The following is a 17,678-nucleotide window of genomic DNA, read 5'->3' as shown; positions in this document are numbered from 1 at the left end:
CGTTGGTGTGTAATAAACAGATGAGAGGCCTCGTTGTTGTTTGATTGAGTCATCTAGCGGAGTTTAGATGACGACCACTGGCTATTCTAGACAGTCTTGTGGAAACATTAGCAGGTTCGCCACCTGTAGGTGTTAATGAACTTGGGTGTTCATTCGCAGTACTCCATCCCCCTCATGGTTGCCTTATTTGACTTATATTGCTGAGGTACCCCCGAAGCATGTGTTGTCGCCCCGATGAAATATTCTTAGACTAGGTCCCTTATGTTAGTTGTTTTAGGGACATTAAAGTGAGAATAACGGGAATGGGTAATTGGGTTATTGTTGGTTGGTGAAAATTAAATATGGTATTTATTGTGGGTTGAAAACCCTATATGCTCACCAGGCTCCCAAGCCTGACCCACTCAGTTTTAAATTGTATTACAGGTAGTGGCGGAAGGGCATGAGATGGATGAACCATCAAGTTGTTTTGTTTACAAGTCTGCATATGTTTATATTTGTTATATGACTTGTAATGTATTCGTTTATGCTTATTGGTCTGTATCGGAACATGACACCCCGAGTTTTGATTATAATGAAAATACATTTCTTTTATGAAATGCTTCGGTAAACAATGTTTTATCATGTTTTGTTTTTGGGAACAAATTCCGCAACTCTTTCAAATCAAAAGGATTTACTCTGAAAATATTTAAAAGCATAAATGAAAATCGGTCTTTTCTAGCCGAGATTTTGGGGATGTCACAGTAACTATCTTCTACTTGGAGCTTTCCCAATTAATCGCTCATCCATTGATCAAGAATACCCATCCTGACTGTGAACACAAGTCATCTCAGCCAGTCTAGAAACTTGCATCAGTATAACCAGTTACTCACAACTCTTCTGCACCTCCATAGATTAAGAAGATATAACTTGTTCTCCTTAGATACTTAAAAATATTCTTTATTGTTGTCTAATGACTATCACCAAGTTTATCCTAATATTGACTCATCATGCTTAAAGCATATGAAACATCAGGTCTAGTACATATCATGTAATACATGATCGATCCTATAGCAGATGCATATGGGACTCGACTCATTCTATCTGGTTCACCATCAATACTAGGACATTGATCTTTACGCGGTTTTATGTCATGTTGCAGGGGTAGAAACCTCAAACCTTTTCTTGGAATCTTGCATCTTGAACCTCTTCAAGATCTTATCCAAGTATGTACTTTGACTAAGCCGTATTAGACGTTTTGATCTATCCCTATAGATCTTTATACCAAGTGGCGAATCTAGAACAAAAAATCATGTGACTCCTAAATTAAGTGAAGCCAATAAAAAAAATCAACAACACTTTTGGGTTCGGGTCGGGTCGGGTCATGTTCCTTAAAAGAACTGAACCGGTTCAATCGGTTAAAAACGATCAAGCGTCTTAAAAACCGATTGAAATATAACTGAAAAACTCGTACGGTTTAACGAAAAACTAGTTGATTATTAGTCCATTGATAAAGCGACGAAAGGAGAGTGAGAGTCTTTAGTATGTGAACTTCTTTTTATTAGAGCAACTAATTTATTTATTATTATTTTGAGAGGGTGATTAAGAGAGGTTAACTTTTTGGTATCAATCTCATAATTTAAAATAACTAATAACTTATATTTTTCTTTTTTTAAAATGGTTTTTTTAAGATTTAAAAAAAAAAAAACAAACTCAAAGTATGTCTTCTATTTTTCTAAGATAGTTCTTAGTTTTTTTACTATATACATTGTAAATGAAATTGAGAACTTAGGTAGGTGCTAGGACCTACCTAAGCCCTGGTGGATTCGCCCACATAATGCATTCATAGATTCTAAATAATTTGAATTCGTGAAATTGAAATGCAATACGTGGGAGTGTTCTTTTGACCATTTTGTAGACTCTAGTTGACATGCTCGAGGTAGAGTGCAATGTTGAATGTAGAATAGCTACCTCGAAGTCTGATCCTTTGTATGTTATGCATGTGTTCCATAATAGCCATTTGGTGTGATAGAACTTTTGTCAACTTCAGTCATAAGTTCATTCCTAGATGCCAACAAAGAGATTGTGATACACATTTGAAAGATCATTCTAATGGCAAGACCAATGGAAGCGTCTCTTTTAGACATGATGTATAAATATTCCATCTCACCAACGCGTTCCTCCAACTTCGTTAAAAACCATGTCACGTCTTGCCCACTCTATTGGCAATAAGCAAGATTGGTTGTTCATAAACGTTCGAATGTTCAAATGATTAGTGATTACAATTATCGGTATGTGCAAATAACCACTCGAATGCCATAATAGATACTTAGATTACCTAACAACAAATGACGATGAAGCAGAGCTTAAAATTAAATTGCATGCTATCATCTGTATGAATATAGTTCAAGGTCCCCTCAGAAGTTTGGAAATATATTGTTCTGGGACCCACAAAAGTTCGAGCAAATTAGCACTTTACACAAAATGTTTGCCAATAATGCTAACTTTGTATATGGAACTAATATCAACGATGATTTATTTTTTCGATATATTATGTCGCTCTCATCCGTTACCTCCTTCAATATATGACCCACTATTTTTTTGTTGGCTTGACAATGATTGTGATGGATTTGTATTTTTTAGTCATCAAATTTTGAACTTTGAAAAGTGTTGTACTACTACTTAAGATGTTCAATTGTAACATCAGTGCTACCGAACCCCTTGCAAACTCCGACTTTCATATGATCACCATTGTATATATATACAGCATAAAAACCCCATGACTCCCTTACTAAAAGTAAGCCCTTTTATAATGGTTCAAAAATTAATGCCCTTCTTTGAACATCGCCCACCTAGAGAGATGAAAAAAATTTACAAAAATATTATTTTAGTTACGAAAAATGTTGAAAATTCTTTTCATGACCATATCCATAACTATCAATAAAAGACATGGATGAAAAACCTAATCTACCCTCATTAATTTGGGGCCTCAACTTTTTTCTATTTTGGTTTTCAGTTAGTTGGGAAAACAAACCAAGAACATCACTTCTTTTTCTCCTAATTGATATGAATATTGGGACTCAATGGTAATTTCCCCATACTTTGGGATCAATTTCTGTAAATTTAACCAAAAGTGGTTGAACCAAAGCGAACCCACTATACCACTTTCAAGATTTGCCTTTGTTTCATAATGCATGGGGTCTAGCCCTTGTCTCTTGTCATGTCCTTTTTTCTGTTTGTTAACTTATAGCGTATAACACCATCTTCATCTCCATCCAAAGTGGTAGGGTCTCTGTTACATGCATTATTATTTATTAGTTTGTACCTCTAGTCTTCATGCATCCAAGATACCATTGGTTCTTAAATTCAAAACGTTTATGCAATGACTACTTATATGTTTCTTGTTTCGGTTGTTAAGAAGAGGCAGGCAGCATCATGAAGCATGGGCCTATGAAGTTAAAAGTTGTTCGAGTCTTTACAAGAAAGATATGTTAATAATTCACACATGGGTGAGGGGCCATCTCTAGAAAAGCAAACAAACTTCATTTCATTTGATCCCTCCATGGAAGGGACAATGATGGATGAACAAAAGTAAAATCACAATCAATGCATCAACGAATTGTACCATAAAACCCATCAATCAACCTCGTTACAATCTTTTTCTTTAAAAACAGTTAATCCACATTGGGATTACAACTCCCTACTCAAACCCTTCAACTATTTTTGTAAATGTTCGTTACAATGTTGATCCAAGCAATTACATCTCAAGATTTTCAAAACCCATGTCCAGAATCACCGAATTATCATACAACTACCAATAAAATTATGATATTGATATTAAAGATGGAGACTTGATAGCTAACAATATGTAAAAAGGTCGTTTATATTCATTCAAAGACTTGATCTTGGAGGCTTATACATCAACTCCTTACAATGAGTCCAAGAAAGGTGGGGGTGGGGGTGGGGTGGGGTAGGGGTAGGGAGATACTACAACTACAACCCATTTCATTCTCATACCAAGACTCAAGTAAAAGAAGCCTTAGAGATTTCATCAATGTCAAAATAGTACACAGGAAATAAAGACACAAAACTAGCTGGTGTAGCATCCCAATCACCCACTAAAACCATGATCCATGAAACACATATAAAGAAAAACCACACACTTTTTAAAACAAGATCATCCATGGCTGCCATTAAAGAAAAAACAAAGACATACAGCTCTTATCGAACGGGTAATCAATAGTTGTGTGGTTTCGCTTCATAGAATTAAGTTTCATTGTTCATGGGCATAGTGGTAAATTGGACGATTAACAAAAATGCAAAAATACCAGCTTCTTTTTTCCCCATTATTATTATTATTATGCAGCAATGAACATGGAGGTCTCGAAAATTTCCTCACAATTGTCCTCTTTCTGCATAATCTCACTTTGCAAAGATGAACTCGCCTCACCATTGTTCTTCTTCTCCATCTCTTCCTCAATCAAAATCTCCTCTGATCTGCAATTCCAACTGCAAAATGCTTTCTCACCTCTAAGAACCATAACCAAAACACAAAAAAGAATAGACCACATAAGTCTTTAAAGTAAGTTTTGATGTAAAAATGAACATATGATTGAAAGTTCAGGGACTGAACCTGTACATGTAGATATCTTCCCCTTCCAACTTCTTCTTGCAAGAGTAACAAAAGCTCAAGAAATCATCAGAGAGATAAGAAGTCATGACTTGAGAAGGTTTAGAATCAGATTCTTCAGAAGATTTAGGGATAAATTCGTCTTCGTGACGTTCTAAAATACAGTCACCAAAAATATGAGTTGTTTTAGGGTTAGGTCCATGTTTTCTAACACATGTATAATCCTCTGAGAGCTCAATCTCACTTGCTGAAAGTGATCCCACTAAATCTTTTCCGGGGTTTTGTGTGTTTGACAAACGGGTATTTGAGTTGGGCGGGCGGGTCGTTAAATTCGACCCGAGATTGGAAGAATCCAAAGAATGTGACCAAAACTTGGAAGATGATTCTTCTGAAATCAGTTTAGAATTTGAGGTTTTGATGTGGGTGGAAGGGAAAATGGCATAATTTTTAGGGAGTGAGTTGGATAACGAGTCAAACGGGTCGGTTTTCAAACTCGGGTTGTTGAAGATTCTCATTTGAGGTGCAAAAAGAATGCTCTTACTGGCTGATGATCGGAGTATTTTCCCAGATGAGGGTTTTGTCTCATCTTCAAGAGATTCTATAATGCTTAAACCTACTTTGTTACAATTCCAACTCTTCTGAGTTGTTTCATTTGGTTTTGGGGATGCCCTGATTGGAAAATTCCCAAAATTTGGTTTTGAAAATACTTTGAAATCCAAAGGGGAAGTGGGGCTTCTAACTGAATCAGATTCTGAGTTTTTAGGGTTTAGTCCTACGAATAAACCGGGAACAGTGAAAAAGGAATTGGTTTTGTGTTTTTGTTTCAAGAAAGCATCGGAATTTGTATAGCAAGACTCGTTAGAATAAGAATCGGGAATCAGATGATGTGTCTGACCCATGTTTTGTTGATCTTTCTGGTGTGATCTGGTTCTCTTCCTCAGCATGTTCGCACACCCTGTTGAAAAACCACCAAAAAAAAATTGATTTAATGTTCGAGAAAAGAGAATCAATGCGCAACCATGGAGAATCACCATCGGAACCCTTATCTAGAAATTTTAATCATCATCCGGTCCTAGCGAGCAGGTTAAAAGAATCAAATCGAATGCAGGTTTCAAGAACACTGTTGGAAGAGGATCAAAACCCTTGATTAAAATCAGACATGGTTGATCATACCTCAAGAATTTGAATGATATCCAGTTCCGGCAATGTGCATTATGCATAAACAGTAGCATCAGATTATGAACAGAAAGACTACAGATCAAAATAGAGTAAAGAAAAACCAGATAGATGATCAAACAGATAAAGGACCCACAAAGTTCTGCAAATCAAAATGTCAAGAAAACTAGTCAAAATAGTCAAACATCAAGAAGAGGGGTTCTAACTTCTAAGCTTTGTCTGTGATGAAATCGAAAGATGCGCAAGAAACAAGACTAAAATCCAAAAAATCATTGCAATATCAAAAGCACGAATCACTCAAAACCCAAAAGAATATCAAAAGCACGAATCACTCAAAACCCAAAAGGTTACCATTTCATGAACAGATTAACCTCATAACTTTTTAAGTTCTTCCCCAAATGAAGCACAATCATCAAATATACACAGATGCATCAATCAAGCTACAGAAGTTGAGAAATCTATGACTTAAAACAAATCATATACAAAGAAAGATGGTGAATGAGGATCAGATTAGAGGAACGAACACAGGAGAAACAGCTTCAAGAGTAAACATAGCGATAATCTAGAAAAGCAAGTAAAACACCCAAAAATGCAGAGGAAAAATGGATGAAAAGCGATGAGTTGAATAAAATTTGGGGGAAACCCACCTCAAAAAACTTCACACCGATGATGTTTCGAGAGGAGAAAGACCCTCAAAAATCCAGAAAGTGTTTTCTCAACTCCCCACTCTCCCTCTCTATGGTTGTGTGAAACTTGTACAGTACTGCTCTCTCTCTCTCTCTCTCATCAAAATCAGAGAAGAAATGAGCTTCTCAAATACTCTTTTTCTCTCTCTGTAGAGTGTAGCGGGGTTTTACTGTAGGCAGCAATTATCCCTACCCCATTTCCACTTAATCCTACCCCTCGTAATTATATTTTACTTTTTTTACTAATGATTACTTAATTATTATGTTTTTTATATTCTTTTAATACATCGTTTGAAGATATTATTTTAATTTACAATCTTTTTAAACTTTTTAATAACGTTTTAAATCAAAGTTTTTTAAATTTTTTTGCAATTTTTTTTCAACATATAAACTTTTTTACAAGACTTTTTAAATTTTTTTGCAATCTTTTTTTCAACATGTAAACTTTTTTACAAGCCTTCTTAAGCTCTTTTTACAACATACCTTTTTCAAAACATTTTACGTACCCTTTTAACGTTTTTAATGAAGTTCCAAACCATTTAAACTTTTTATTTTTATTTTTCAATATACTTTTGTTGTTTGTAAAAAGGTTTAAAAAATGTTGCAAGTTAGTTTTAAAAGGTTAGTAAAAAAAATTAAAAAAAAACCTTGTAAAGACATTTAAAAATGATGTAAAATAAGTTTAAAAATATTTAAAAAAGTTTTGTAAAAAAGTAATAAAAGATTGTAATTTTCTTTTAAAAAGTTGTGAAATAATTTGTACGAAAATTTGTAAAAATAGTTAATAAAAAACGTGAAGGGGGAATAAAGAAAATATTGTTTTTATTTCAATTCTAGCACTTCCATTTTTATTAAGCTTACAATATATATCCTTTTAATCTTAATAATTAGGTTATGATGTGTAAATATTTTTATTCAATTTTTTAAAAAAAAAAAAAGTTCAAACACGACACAACAATAATAAAATAATATTTTAACGCAACAAATAATAATAAAAAGTTCAAATATAAAATAATATTTGATGCAAAAAATAATAAAAAGGTTCAAATACATTCACACTTAGTCTTTAATATGTATCCAATGTCTTTCAGAAGTACGAGATCTAAGTTGACTGTATAAATCAAAACGCGATCAATACATAATTTGCATTGTAGATGCAGAATGGACAATAATATGAAGGTTGTGATTTAGAATTATAGTTAATAAACAAAATATTGACATTAAACTTATTTCTAGTCTCATGTTTATTTTATTTAGGTGACAGTTTATGTTGCATCCTTTTGCTTTTTTTTTTTTTACATAGTATTTCAATCTTTTATATATTATGCTAATTTATTGGAATATTAACAACAAATATGTATCCTATGAAGTAAATTAAATAAACAAAATAAGTACATAAACAATAATACGAAGGTTGTGATTTAGAAATATAGTTAATAAACAAACTTACGTGGATAATTTATCAACATTGATTGTAGTCGTTTGTAGTTTTCCGTGTATGTCATCAATGTTGGAGACTCAACTAGTAATTTCCACAATACTCTAAAAGAGTCACGGTCGTCATCCAATGTTATAATCTTGAACATCTAAAATTGAATTTTAAGTGTTTTAGTTTATAAGAAAAATATAAAACTTCATTATGTGGTAGAAGTATATAACCTGTTTGGTGGAAAATGGCGAATTCTTGATAGAAGTATCTTCATCTCGAGCAAATACGTTGATTCCAAATAACTTAAACATCTCTATATACAAAAAAAAAACATCAAATAATTTAATATTATTAAAATAAAAAACTATATTAATGAAAATTAAATATGTCAACTTTTTAAAATTTATGTAATCAATTAAAAATTAAATATGATGCCTTATTCCACCCGTTAGATAAAATAAAAATAAAAATAAAAATTAGAATGACATTTTCTGAGTTTCATTAATTTTTTAATTTTCTAGCTATGAAAAAATAAAGCTAATTCTTATATATATATATATATATATATATATATATATATATATATATATATATATATATATATATATATATATATATATATATATATATAATCCATCGTTAGATAAAAACAAATGAAGTTTAATTCTATAAATGCAAAATGACTAGAGGCAGTGAAAAGCCACACCCTCAGCAACAAATTTATTTCATAAAGTATGGAGATTGTAAACTGAATTTCTAATTTGTTTTTGAAAACTAAAAATATATTATAAAAATTTAATTCATCATTAGACAAAAACAAGAGGCCGTGAAAAGCCACACCCTCGAACGTTTTCTTTTAATATTTTTATAAAGTTAAAGGGTATATTTTAAAATATCCTCAAAATAGGTGGGTTTCAAATGTAAATTTATAGAATATAAAATGACTTACTTCTCTTTCTGCCCTACCAAAAGTGAATGCAGCCGTCCAATAGCGGTCCAATGCGGGAGAGCAGATTCCGTCGTCTAGAAGAGATTTCCGGCGAGGTATTTTTTTTTTTTTTTTTTTTTTTTTTTAACTTCTCTTTCTCTCGTTCTTAATCTTGCTCCTTCTCTTTTTTTCTCTTTCGATTTTCTCTCTATATCTCACTATCTGATGGTTGTTAATAGTAGCCAGCGAATGTTTCATGCGATTTCCGGTGGTTTTTAGCGGTGGTGGTGATATACCGGCGATTGTGAAGGTGGTGGTTGGTCGACATAAGAAATTTGTTATTTTTTATTGATGATAATCACTTTTTACTGATTAGTTTATATAAGATGTAATTATAATATGTTTATTGTTGTATTAATGTTAATAGTTGGTGGTTGGTAAAGTGATTTTTCTTGGATTAACGAAAATACATATTCCAATACTTATATTTTACTGAAAAAGCTGAAATCTTAAGAGTCAAACACTTCTTAAAAGTTAAACACTTCTATTGAAAATATACAATTTTCGGAACACACATTGGCTGAAAAAAAGTAAAAGTTGTCAGGTATTAATGGATCACCTAAAAAATAATTATTAGGTGGGTAGAAATATAAAATCTAGGGTAGAAATAACGTCACCCTTTACTGTATGTATGAGGATACGTATACTTTTATATATACAGTAATTGCAATGATGAAACTTTGTTATTTACTTATTCATTGTTATCTCATTTAATAATGAAAAGACTGTACTTGTATTAAATGTATTAAATGGTACTTATTTTTTAAATGTATTTATTCTTGATAAATCCAAAAAACAGGAGGGAATTATTTTCTTTATTAGAACTACTTTATTGATTCCATATATAAAAGTGTTAACTCAAATTAGAAGGAACTTAAACAACTTTTAAGAAAACTTTGTAAAGAATGAAATACAAGTCTGATCGTTTTATTTTTGTTATTCTTGAAAAACGTCGGTAATTTATAAATACCTAGTTAAATTAACGCTTAACTACGTGAATAATTGAGATATTCGAAGAATAATTTAGAAATTTTAAATAAATTTAGATTTATCATATTTGGTACTAAATTCATATATATATATATATATATATATATATATATATATATATATATATATATATATATATATATATATATATATATATATATATATATATATATATATATATATATACACTACGCAAATACCTGCGCGTTACGCAGACTACAACAATATATTAGAAATCTTTTCAAATAGTATATGTATTTTAATATAATAAATCTTATAATAAGTTGGCATAAACGTTGTTTGTTTTGAATTATATGATAATGTAGATAACTTTTAAAATTCTATAATCTGAATTTTGTTAGTAGTCTCTAACTGCGGGTTACTTATGAATAAAATTAAATATAATATATAGTTTAATAATATTTATAGTTGTTATGATTAATTAATTTTAAAAATTTTATTTGCTTAAGAAATTTAATTTCTAATTATTTAAAACATAAAATATATCTTTTTTGTTTATAAATGTAACAATATAATTTTTATATATAATATTACTTTTTTCAATTGTTATCGTAAGATATTTAAAATAATCTATTTGGAAACTCTTAATTATTTTAATTTGGTTTTAGAAATTTAACTTTAAAATTTATTTGATGAATATTGTTAGTTTCTTTGATTGTAATTATTTTAAACAACAAACATTGTTTTTGTTTCTAAAGATAACCTTAGAATTTTTTATATAATATTACTTTTAAATATTCTTATTATAAGTTAATTTTAAGTGATTTATTTGAAAATTCTTAATAATTATAAAAAATAGTTTCATGTTTTTTTTTAATTTAAGGTTACAATTTAGGTTTAACACTATAGTTTATAACTTTTTACTATTTATAGGTTTAACATATAGTCTCTCGATGTTTTCAAGTTTAATTGAGATTTTCGTTTAAATTAGTCATTTAACATTATATTGAAATTAATAATTTAACTATTTTGCATAATATCATAAATTATACAAACATTATTATTCTAAAATGACAATTACTCACGTACGACAACATATCTAAATTACTAAGTTAACTATAATATGTTAAAACGTTAAAGTCATAGTTTTATAAATAGAAGTAAAATATGATATTTTAATATTATAGTTTAGTTAATTTATGATTAGAAATTAGTTTTTGCATTAATTTAACATTATTAACCAATTTATAATATTTATTAGAAATCCGTGTACTAGATTGATATAATATATTGATTATTTTTAATTATATGATAATATATACATCTATTATAACTGCATAATCTCAATCGTTTAAATGAATTCTAGTCGCAAATTACACATTAATAAAATTAAATATAATATATGGTATTTTAAGTTAAACTAAAATTTATATTTAAGTTAAACTAAAATTTATATTTTTTAACTATTTACAAAATATTTTTTTTGGGTTTTTTAAGTTAAACTAAAATTTATATTTAATTTGACCCTGTAATACTATATTTAATTAATAGTTTAAGTATTTTATACAAATTGTTCCAAAATTGTATCTTTAAAATGATAATGGTTTACATTCAACGATATATTAGAACTAATAAATTAAGTATAATATGTTAAAAGTTAAAAAAACATAACTTTATAAGTAGAAGTAAAGATATTCTTTTAATATTGAAATTTAGTTTATATGATTACACTTTAGGTTTAATATTCATTTAACCTTATTAACCAATTTATAATTATTATTAAAAAGAAATTGAAAAGTCATGAGAGTTTCAAATGAATGTGGTGAAAGGAAACATGCATGGGAGTTTCAAATGAATGTGATGAAAGAAAAAATGTTTCCTTTATAATATAGTATGATATGATATATATATATATATATATATATATATATATATATATATATGTGTGTGTGTGTGTGTGTATATATATATATATATATATATATAAATTAAAGTTGGGCCATCCTTAGGAACTCTAAAGTTCCGAAAGTTTTGGCAAAACTGGTCATTTGTTTATGAGTGTGGGTTCATTTCTGTATAGGGGTCATTTTATGCCATTTTTTGTATTCTTTATTCACATGTGTTCTTCACAGTTTTTTCACCCAATCAACTTTGGATTTCTGTTATCACCCTGCCTCGATTTGATCATTTTATCGTTTTCGGTACCTTCAATTACCCTTCTCTTCTTAGTCTTCTCTCCACCTCTTTTCGCATCTTCTTTACGATCCCATTTTCTACTTGCTCTAGGTATGTTTTCCATGCTTGCATTCTAACCTCCACCGTCTCCTCTAACTTCCGGCGTCCCTGTGACATCCCTTAATTTCTCGGCCAGAAAAGACCGATTTAATTTATGCTTTTTAAAATAAAATCAGAGAAATCTTTTTAAAAGATGTTGCGGAATTGGTCCCCAAACAAAATATGATAAAAGTTTATCAAAACCCTTCATTAAGAAGTTATATGTTTTCCATATATATATCAAAACCTCGGGATGTCATGTTCCGATACAGATCAAAAGCATAAACAAGACATTATAAGCCTTTCAACAGTTATTTACAACTACTGGCCTATAATCCAAAAAATCTCTTGTTGTCCTCCAACTATGCTCGGGGTCCACTACCTGTAACATAAAAAGCTGAGTGGGTCAGGCTTGGGAGTCTGGTGAGCATATAGGGTTTTCAACCCACAATAATAATAAACTTACTAAGTTCATCAATCAACAATAACCCTGATTACCCGTTCCCGTTATCCTCACTTTATGTCCCTAAACACTTGTCACAAGGGACCTAGCCTAAAGAATATCATCGGGATGGACACTACTGCTAAGGGGTTTCCTCAGCCATACATGTCCTAAAGGCAACCATGAGGGGGATGGAGTACAACGAATGAACACTCTTAGTTCATTAACACCTACAGGTTGCGGACCTGCTAATGTTTCCCACTGGACTGTCTAGAAAGTCCATGGTCGTCATCCAAACTCCGCTAGATGACTGGATCTCAAAACACATCGAGGCCTCTCATCAATTTTATTTTATCACACATCACAATCTACCCATGTTCTACCCAACATATTTGTAGATAAAAATACTTATACAGTTTGAAACTTGTATAAAACATCAACACAACAATCACCTCAAATAAATAATTAATATATTTACACATAGCACGTATTATAAGGTAAATACTTCATATCTATGTGTAAAATGAAAGTGACTATACACTCACTTGATTTGATGATAATCGGGCAGCAATTCGTTTCCTAAAACGATCGTTTCTAATAAAACCGGGAGTTTTATTGAGAAAACGGGCTTTGTAAAAGTCGGGCTTCGAAACCGAAAAGATAAATTTTTCGGGCTTCTCGGGCACTTCGTGGGGTATTCCGGGCTTTACAATTGATACCGGGGCTTTGCGGGATGTTAAGATGAAGAAAATATGGAGAGAGGGGCTAAAAATGGCTAAATTCCAAAAGTAACCGGAAACCCTCGCAGGTACCCTTCTATTTATAGGGTCCGAAGTTTGATCCAACGGCTGAGAAGTCTCCTGATCCGACGGCTAAGAGGCTTCGCAGGGGGGGTCTCGCACATGCGAGGGCTCGCTGTCAGCTTCTAAGTGGACCGCGGCTTGCTGGCGCACCTGCGAGGCTCGGAGCTAGGCTATGCGAGGCTCGGACACACGCGGCAGCTGGGCGAAGCTTCGGCTGGGGAGCTGGCTGCTTCGGATTGGGCCTCCTCCTCGGTCGAATCAGAAGAGGACACGTGGCTCGCATGACTCAGCAGCCTCGGTGACTCAGCAGCCTAATGACTCAGCAGCCAGGTGACTCAGCAGGACACGTGTCACTTTCTAAGCGAGGGTGACGTGGCAATTGCGACTATGCGAAATTTCTCGGGTTTCGCGCCAAAACTTCTAAAATCCATAACTTTCGCATACGAGCTCCGTTTTTGACGTTCTTTATATGCACGCGTAGCTAAAATTAAGATCTACAACTTCCGTTTAGACTTCGTCGGCTAATTTTGACTTTAAATTTTATATTATTATTTTTAACAGACCGGGACAGGAAATCCGTTAAAAATTCATAACTTCTTCATCCGACGTCCGTTTTCGTCAGACTTTTTACCGTTGTGCTCCTAATGACGAGACCTTCAATTCTCGTTTAGGTTGTATCGGCTGAAAATCGCTCGATCTAAAATTAGAGTTTTTAGCTGTCTACTGCTACGCTGAAACTTCGAAAAATCATAACTTTCTCATACGAAGTCAGATTTGGGCGTTCTTTTTATCGAACTTCTCGGTTTAACGAATACTACAACTTTTGTTTAGATTACTAAGGCTAAGAAGTAGTTTATCAAAAACTCACTTTTTACGACATTCAGCACCGTGCCGGTTTTGTCGCGAAACTTCGACAGGTCATAACTTCTTCGTTATAACTCGGATTTTGGTATTCTTTATATCCCCGAAATCCTTGTTTCGACCGCTACAACTTTATGTAAAGATGTCGGGCTTATCTCACACTTTAATTTTGACGCTTATTTTTATTCTTAATTAATTAAGCCCTAATAATTAAGCATAAAACACATAATTCACATAATATTCACATAACTCCTTTTCATTTCTTCAAAATGAGTTACAAAGGTTAACCTAGACTATCAACTCAATATAAATGCCTAGGCTAGAAACACGAGTGTTACAATTCTCTCCCCCTTAGGATGATTCCGTCCCCGGAATCACATATCATCAAACAACTGCGGGTAGCGACTCATCATGTCACTCTCCGTTTCCCAAGTGAGATTTGGTCCATTCGTATGTTTCCAGCGCACAAGCACTAAATCGACCATCTTGCGTCGTAACTTCATAGTCTTACGGTCAACGATTGCCTCAGGTTCTTCGATCAACCTCTTGTTTTCATCCAACCTGAACTCAGAAATCGGAATTATGTCGGACACATCTCCTGTGAACTTTCTCAAATAACACACATGAAAGGTGTTATGAATACCCTCTAGTTCTTCCGGTAACTCTAGCTTGTAAGCTTGATTCCCGATTTTCTGAAGAACTTTAAATGGTCCAATAAACCTTGGACTCAACTTCCCTCTCTTACCAAATCTTATAAGTCCCTTCCACGGCGAGACTTTAAGTAAAACCGAATCTCCAACATCGAAGGATATCGGTTGTCTTTTCTTGTCAGCATAACTCTTTTGTCGATCTTGAGCAGCTAACATCCTTTCCCTTATCACTTTCAACTTTTCAGCAGTCTCATGGACTATTTCAGGTCCCATAAACTGCTTTTCCCCAGCTTCCAGCCAACATGATGGCGTTCGACACTTCTCCCCATAGAAAGCGTGATAAGGTGCCATCTTAATGCTTGAGTGGAAACTATTATTATAGGAGAATTCTACTAAAGGTAAGTGTTCATCCCAATTACCTTGGAATTCTAGGGTACATGCTCTCAGCATATCCTCCAATGTTTGAATCGTTCGCTCGCTCTGACCATCGGTTTGCGGATGGTAAGTTGTACTCAAACACAACTTGGTACCCAATTCCTCTTGTAGACTCCATCAAAACCTTGAGGTAAAACGGCTGTCACGATCGGACACAATCGTTAACGGAACACCATGAAGCCTCACAATTTCCTTCACATAAGAATTCGCAAGTTTATCCATAGACCACTTCTCTTTGGCTGCTATGAAATGCGCACTCTTAGTGAAGCGATCAACGACCACCCAAATCATGTCGTGACCGTTCCTTGTTCTAAACAACCAAAGAGCATCAACATGGAAAACAAAAGTAAAACAAACTAAATCCAAGTTTAATTACATACCAAATACTAAAAAAAACTAAACACAAAATAGATAAAATAAAAAGGATCACTCATCATCTCCATCATCATGTGGCTGTGTCCTAGAAGTACCGTCCCCATCAAATCGTGACTGGAATGGTGGTGGGTAGGGAACCGAATATTGAAACCCCTGGTGGGCAAAGAATGCGTTCAACGCATCCCCATACCACCTCTGTTGCCTGTCCACATGTGCAACATACTCGCTAAGGTTCTGGACCCTCATGTCAAGACGGTCAATATCCTGAGCCAGGTAGCGTATATCAATCTCCTGCTCAGGTCCCTGCTGTGCTCCCCGAGGAGCAGGTCTACGCCGCTGGACCCGTCTCGGCTGTGGCTCGGCGGCACCCTTCTCATCTGCCACATCATCTGCCAGAACCCTCAAGACACCATCTCCACCCCACTCTAATACGCGCATCGACTCTAACAGTTGAAGACTCATCGACCTCATGTCGTGAAACACCATCGATCTCGTGATCTCACGTGTCAGCAACTGATATGATCGAGCTAACCGCGTGACAAAATGCCCTCCGCATATCGGGCTATCCCCCCGAAGTCCCCTAGCCCTCCGTCCCAAATATGCAGCTAACGCAACTGGAAGGTTTAGGTGCCTCCCTGGAGTAACTAGTGCCCATAGGAAATATAAGTTCGTCGAAAGCACTCTCTCACTATTCTTGTGATGCGTGAGAGACATAGAAATCAACCGGTGCAACATTCGGTATGTAGTAGACCGAATCATCCCCCCTCGTGCGGTAGATGGTGTATAAACTCCTCCCGTAATCTCGGCCCAAAAAGTGTTCTCGTTATAGTCTTCCGGCCGGTCCATGAGACAATCAGCAAGGAATGCCGGGAAGTGGACACTCCTCGTCTCATCGACTGTGTAAATACCAACCCGAGTCGCAAGCTCTATCACGCTGCATTCCCGGCTCACTCCTCCCAGTCTGAAAGCAAACTGTCCTGTCATCGAGTGCCTTCCTAGGATCATAGGAAACTGTAGCGTAGAACTCCAACAAAAACTCCCGATATACAGGCTCCTGGATCCTGAACAAACGCGCCCATCCCTGACACACAAACAATTCCACACCACTCGCGTCCGAGTATGTGAATTGCAAAAATTCCTGGATCAATGCAGCAAGTCCAGTCCTGGTAGCCAATTCCCAATCGAATGATGGTGCAATATCAATCTCTTTGGTGAGAAGCAAGCTCAAGTTGGTAACATAACATGCTCGGGTTGCATCGTTCAGCGTTTGCGGAAATTGCAAAAAACGATGATCGGTCACATCCTCGGGTGGGTTGGTTCTTTGTGTCCTTCAGGCCATAATCTGCACATATTAGCACAAAACCAAACCAAACATCACAACATTAATAATATTTAAACCAAAAAATTGGTGCTGGTCCTGGAATATACTCGGGGCGTACGTCCAGCGTACGCTGGGCGTACGTCCAGGTTCACGAATCTGTCCCTGTTAGTTTTACTTGTTCCCAAATCATAACCCATATCCAAATAACGCAGCAAGGGCAACAACACAATCAATTTTTTTAAACTTTGCGTGGTCAAAAGATAGAAGTCAACAGGGGTACACGAGGCGTGCGATCCTAAGCTCAAATCGATGGGTGTGGGACGGAAATTAGACCAAATTAGGTCCTAGGGTTTAGTTTATTAACCGAAATCGGTCCATTCAAGCCCTAATCAACACATGCATGTGCGAAATCGGCCCTAATCCGAGAAATATATAAACCCTAGCTTGCGAGCAAAGGCATTTTGCAGGTTTTTTCATCAAATTAAACACAAATCTAAAACATTGAGTAACCAAAAAAGCTTACTTGAGTGTCGAATTTAACAAGAATGAAGCACAATCGAAAGTTTTGGAGAGAGTTGCCGTCACAGCTTATGTGAGAAAGGAATTGGGTTTGAAAATAACAGAGAAGTCAAAGGGTCAAGAGATATACCTGGTCGCTTATGTACACGGGGCGTAACACAA

The 17,678-nt window shown here is 34.1% G+C and overlaps 1 protein-coding gene and 1 long non-coding RNA gene across 4 annotated transcripts; one reads left to right on the top strand and one right to left on the bottom strand.

The window, feature by feature from the left end:
* Window positions 1–3,999: 3,999 nt before the first annotated feature.
* LOC145091972 (FCS-Like Zinc finger 10-like) lies at window positions 4,000–6,618 on the bottom strand. 3 transcript variants are annotated; one of them, XM_079029821.1, is made up of 4 exons: window positions 6,430–6,617; window positions 5,780–5,924; window positions 4,610–5,561; window positions 4,000–4,506 (listed from the first exon to the last, which is right to left on the bottom strand). In XM_079029821.1, the coding sequence occupies exons 3-4, from the start codon at window positions 5,548–5,550 to the stop codon at window positions 4,335–4,337; spliced, it is 1,113 nt and encodes a 370-aa protein (XP_078885947.1). In that variant the 5' UTR covers window positions 5,551–5,561; window positions 5,780–5,924; window positions 6,430–6,617; the 3' UTR covers window positions 4,000–4,334. The 3 variants fall into 3 exon arrangements, with proteins under 3 accessions (XP_078885947.1, XP_078885948.1, XP_078885946.1); XM_079029822.1 differs by lacking the exon at window positions 5,780–5,924 and having other exon boundaries at window positions 4,616–5,561; window positions 6,430–6,618; XM_079029820.1 differs by lacking the exon at window positions 5,780–5,924 and having other exon boundaries at window positions 6,430–6,616.
* Window positions 6,619–8,868: 2,250 nt separating this feature from the next.
* Window positions 8,869–9,267, top strand: LOC145094356 (uncharacterized). The gene is made up of 2 exons (XR_013703305.1): window positions 8,869–8,941; window positions 9,065–9,267. It is a non-coding gene; the product is annotated as an uncharacterized LOC145094356 (long non-coding RNA).
* Window positions 9,268–17,678: the final 8,411 nt, after the last annotated feature.

Source organism: Lactuca serriola, chromosome 3 (assembly GCF_051521515.1).
Source record: "Lactuca serriola cultivar US96UC23 chromosome 3, Lser_US96UC23_V15, whole genome shotgun sequence".
NCBI lineage: Eukaryota > Viridiplantae > Streptophyta > Magnoliopsida > Asterales > Asteraceae > Lactuca > Lactuca serriola.
This window is presented reverse-complemented; position numbering and strand designations above follow the sequence as displayed.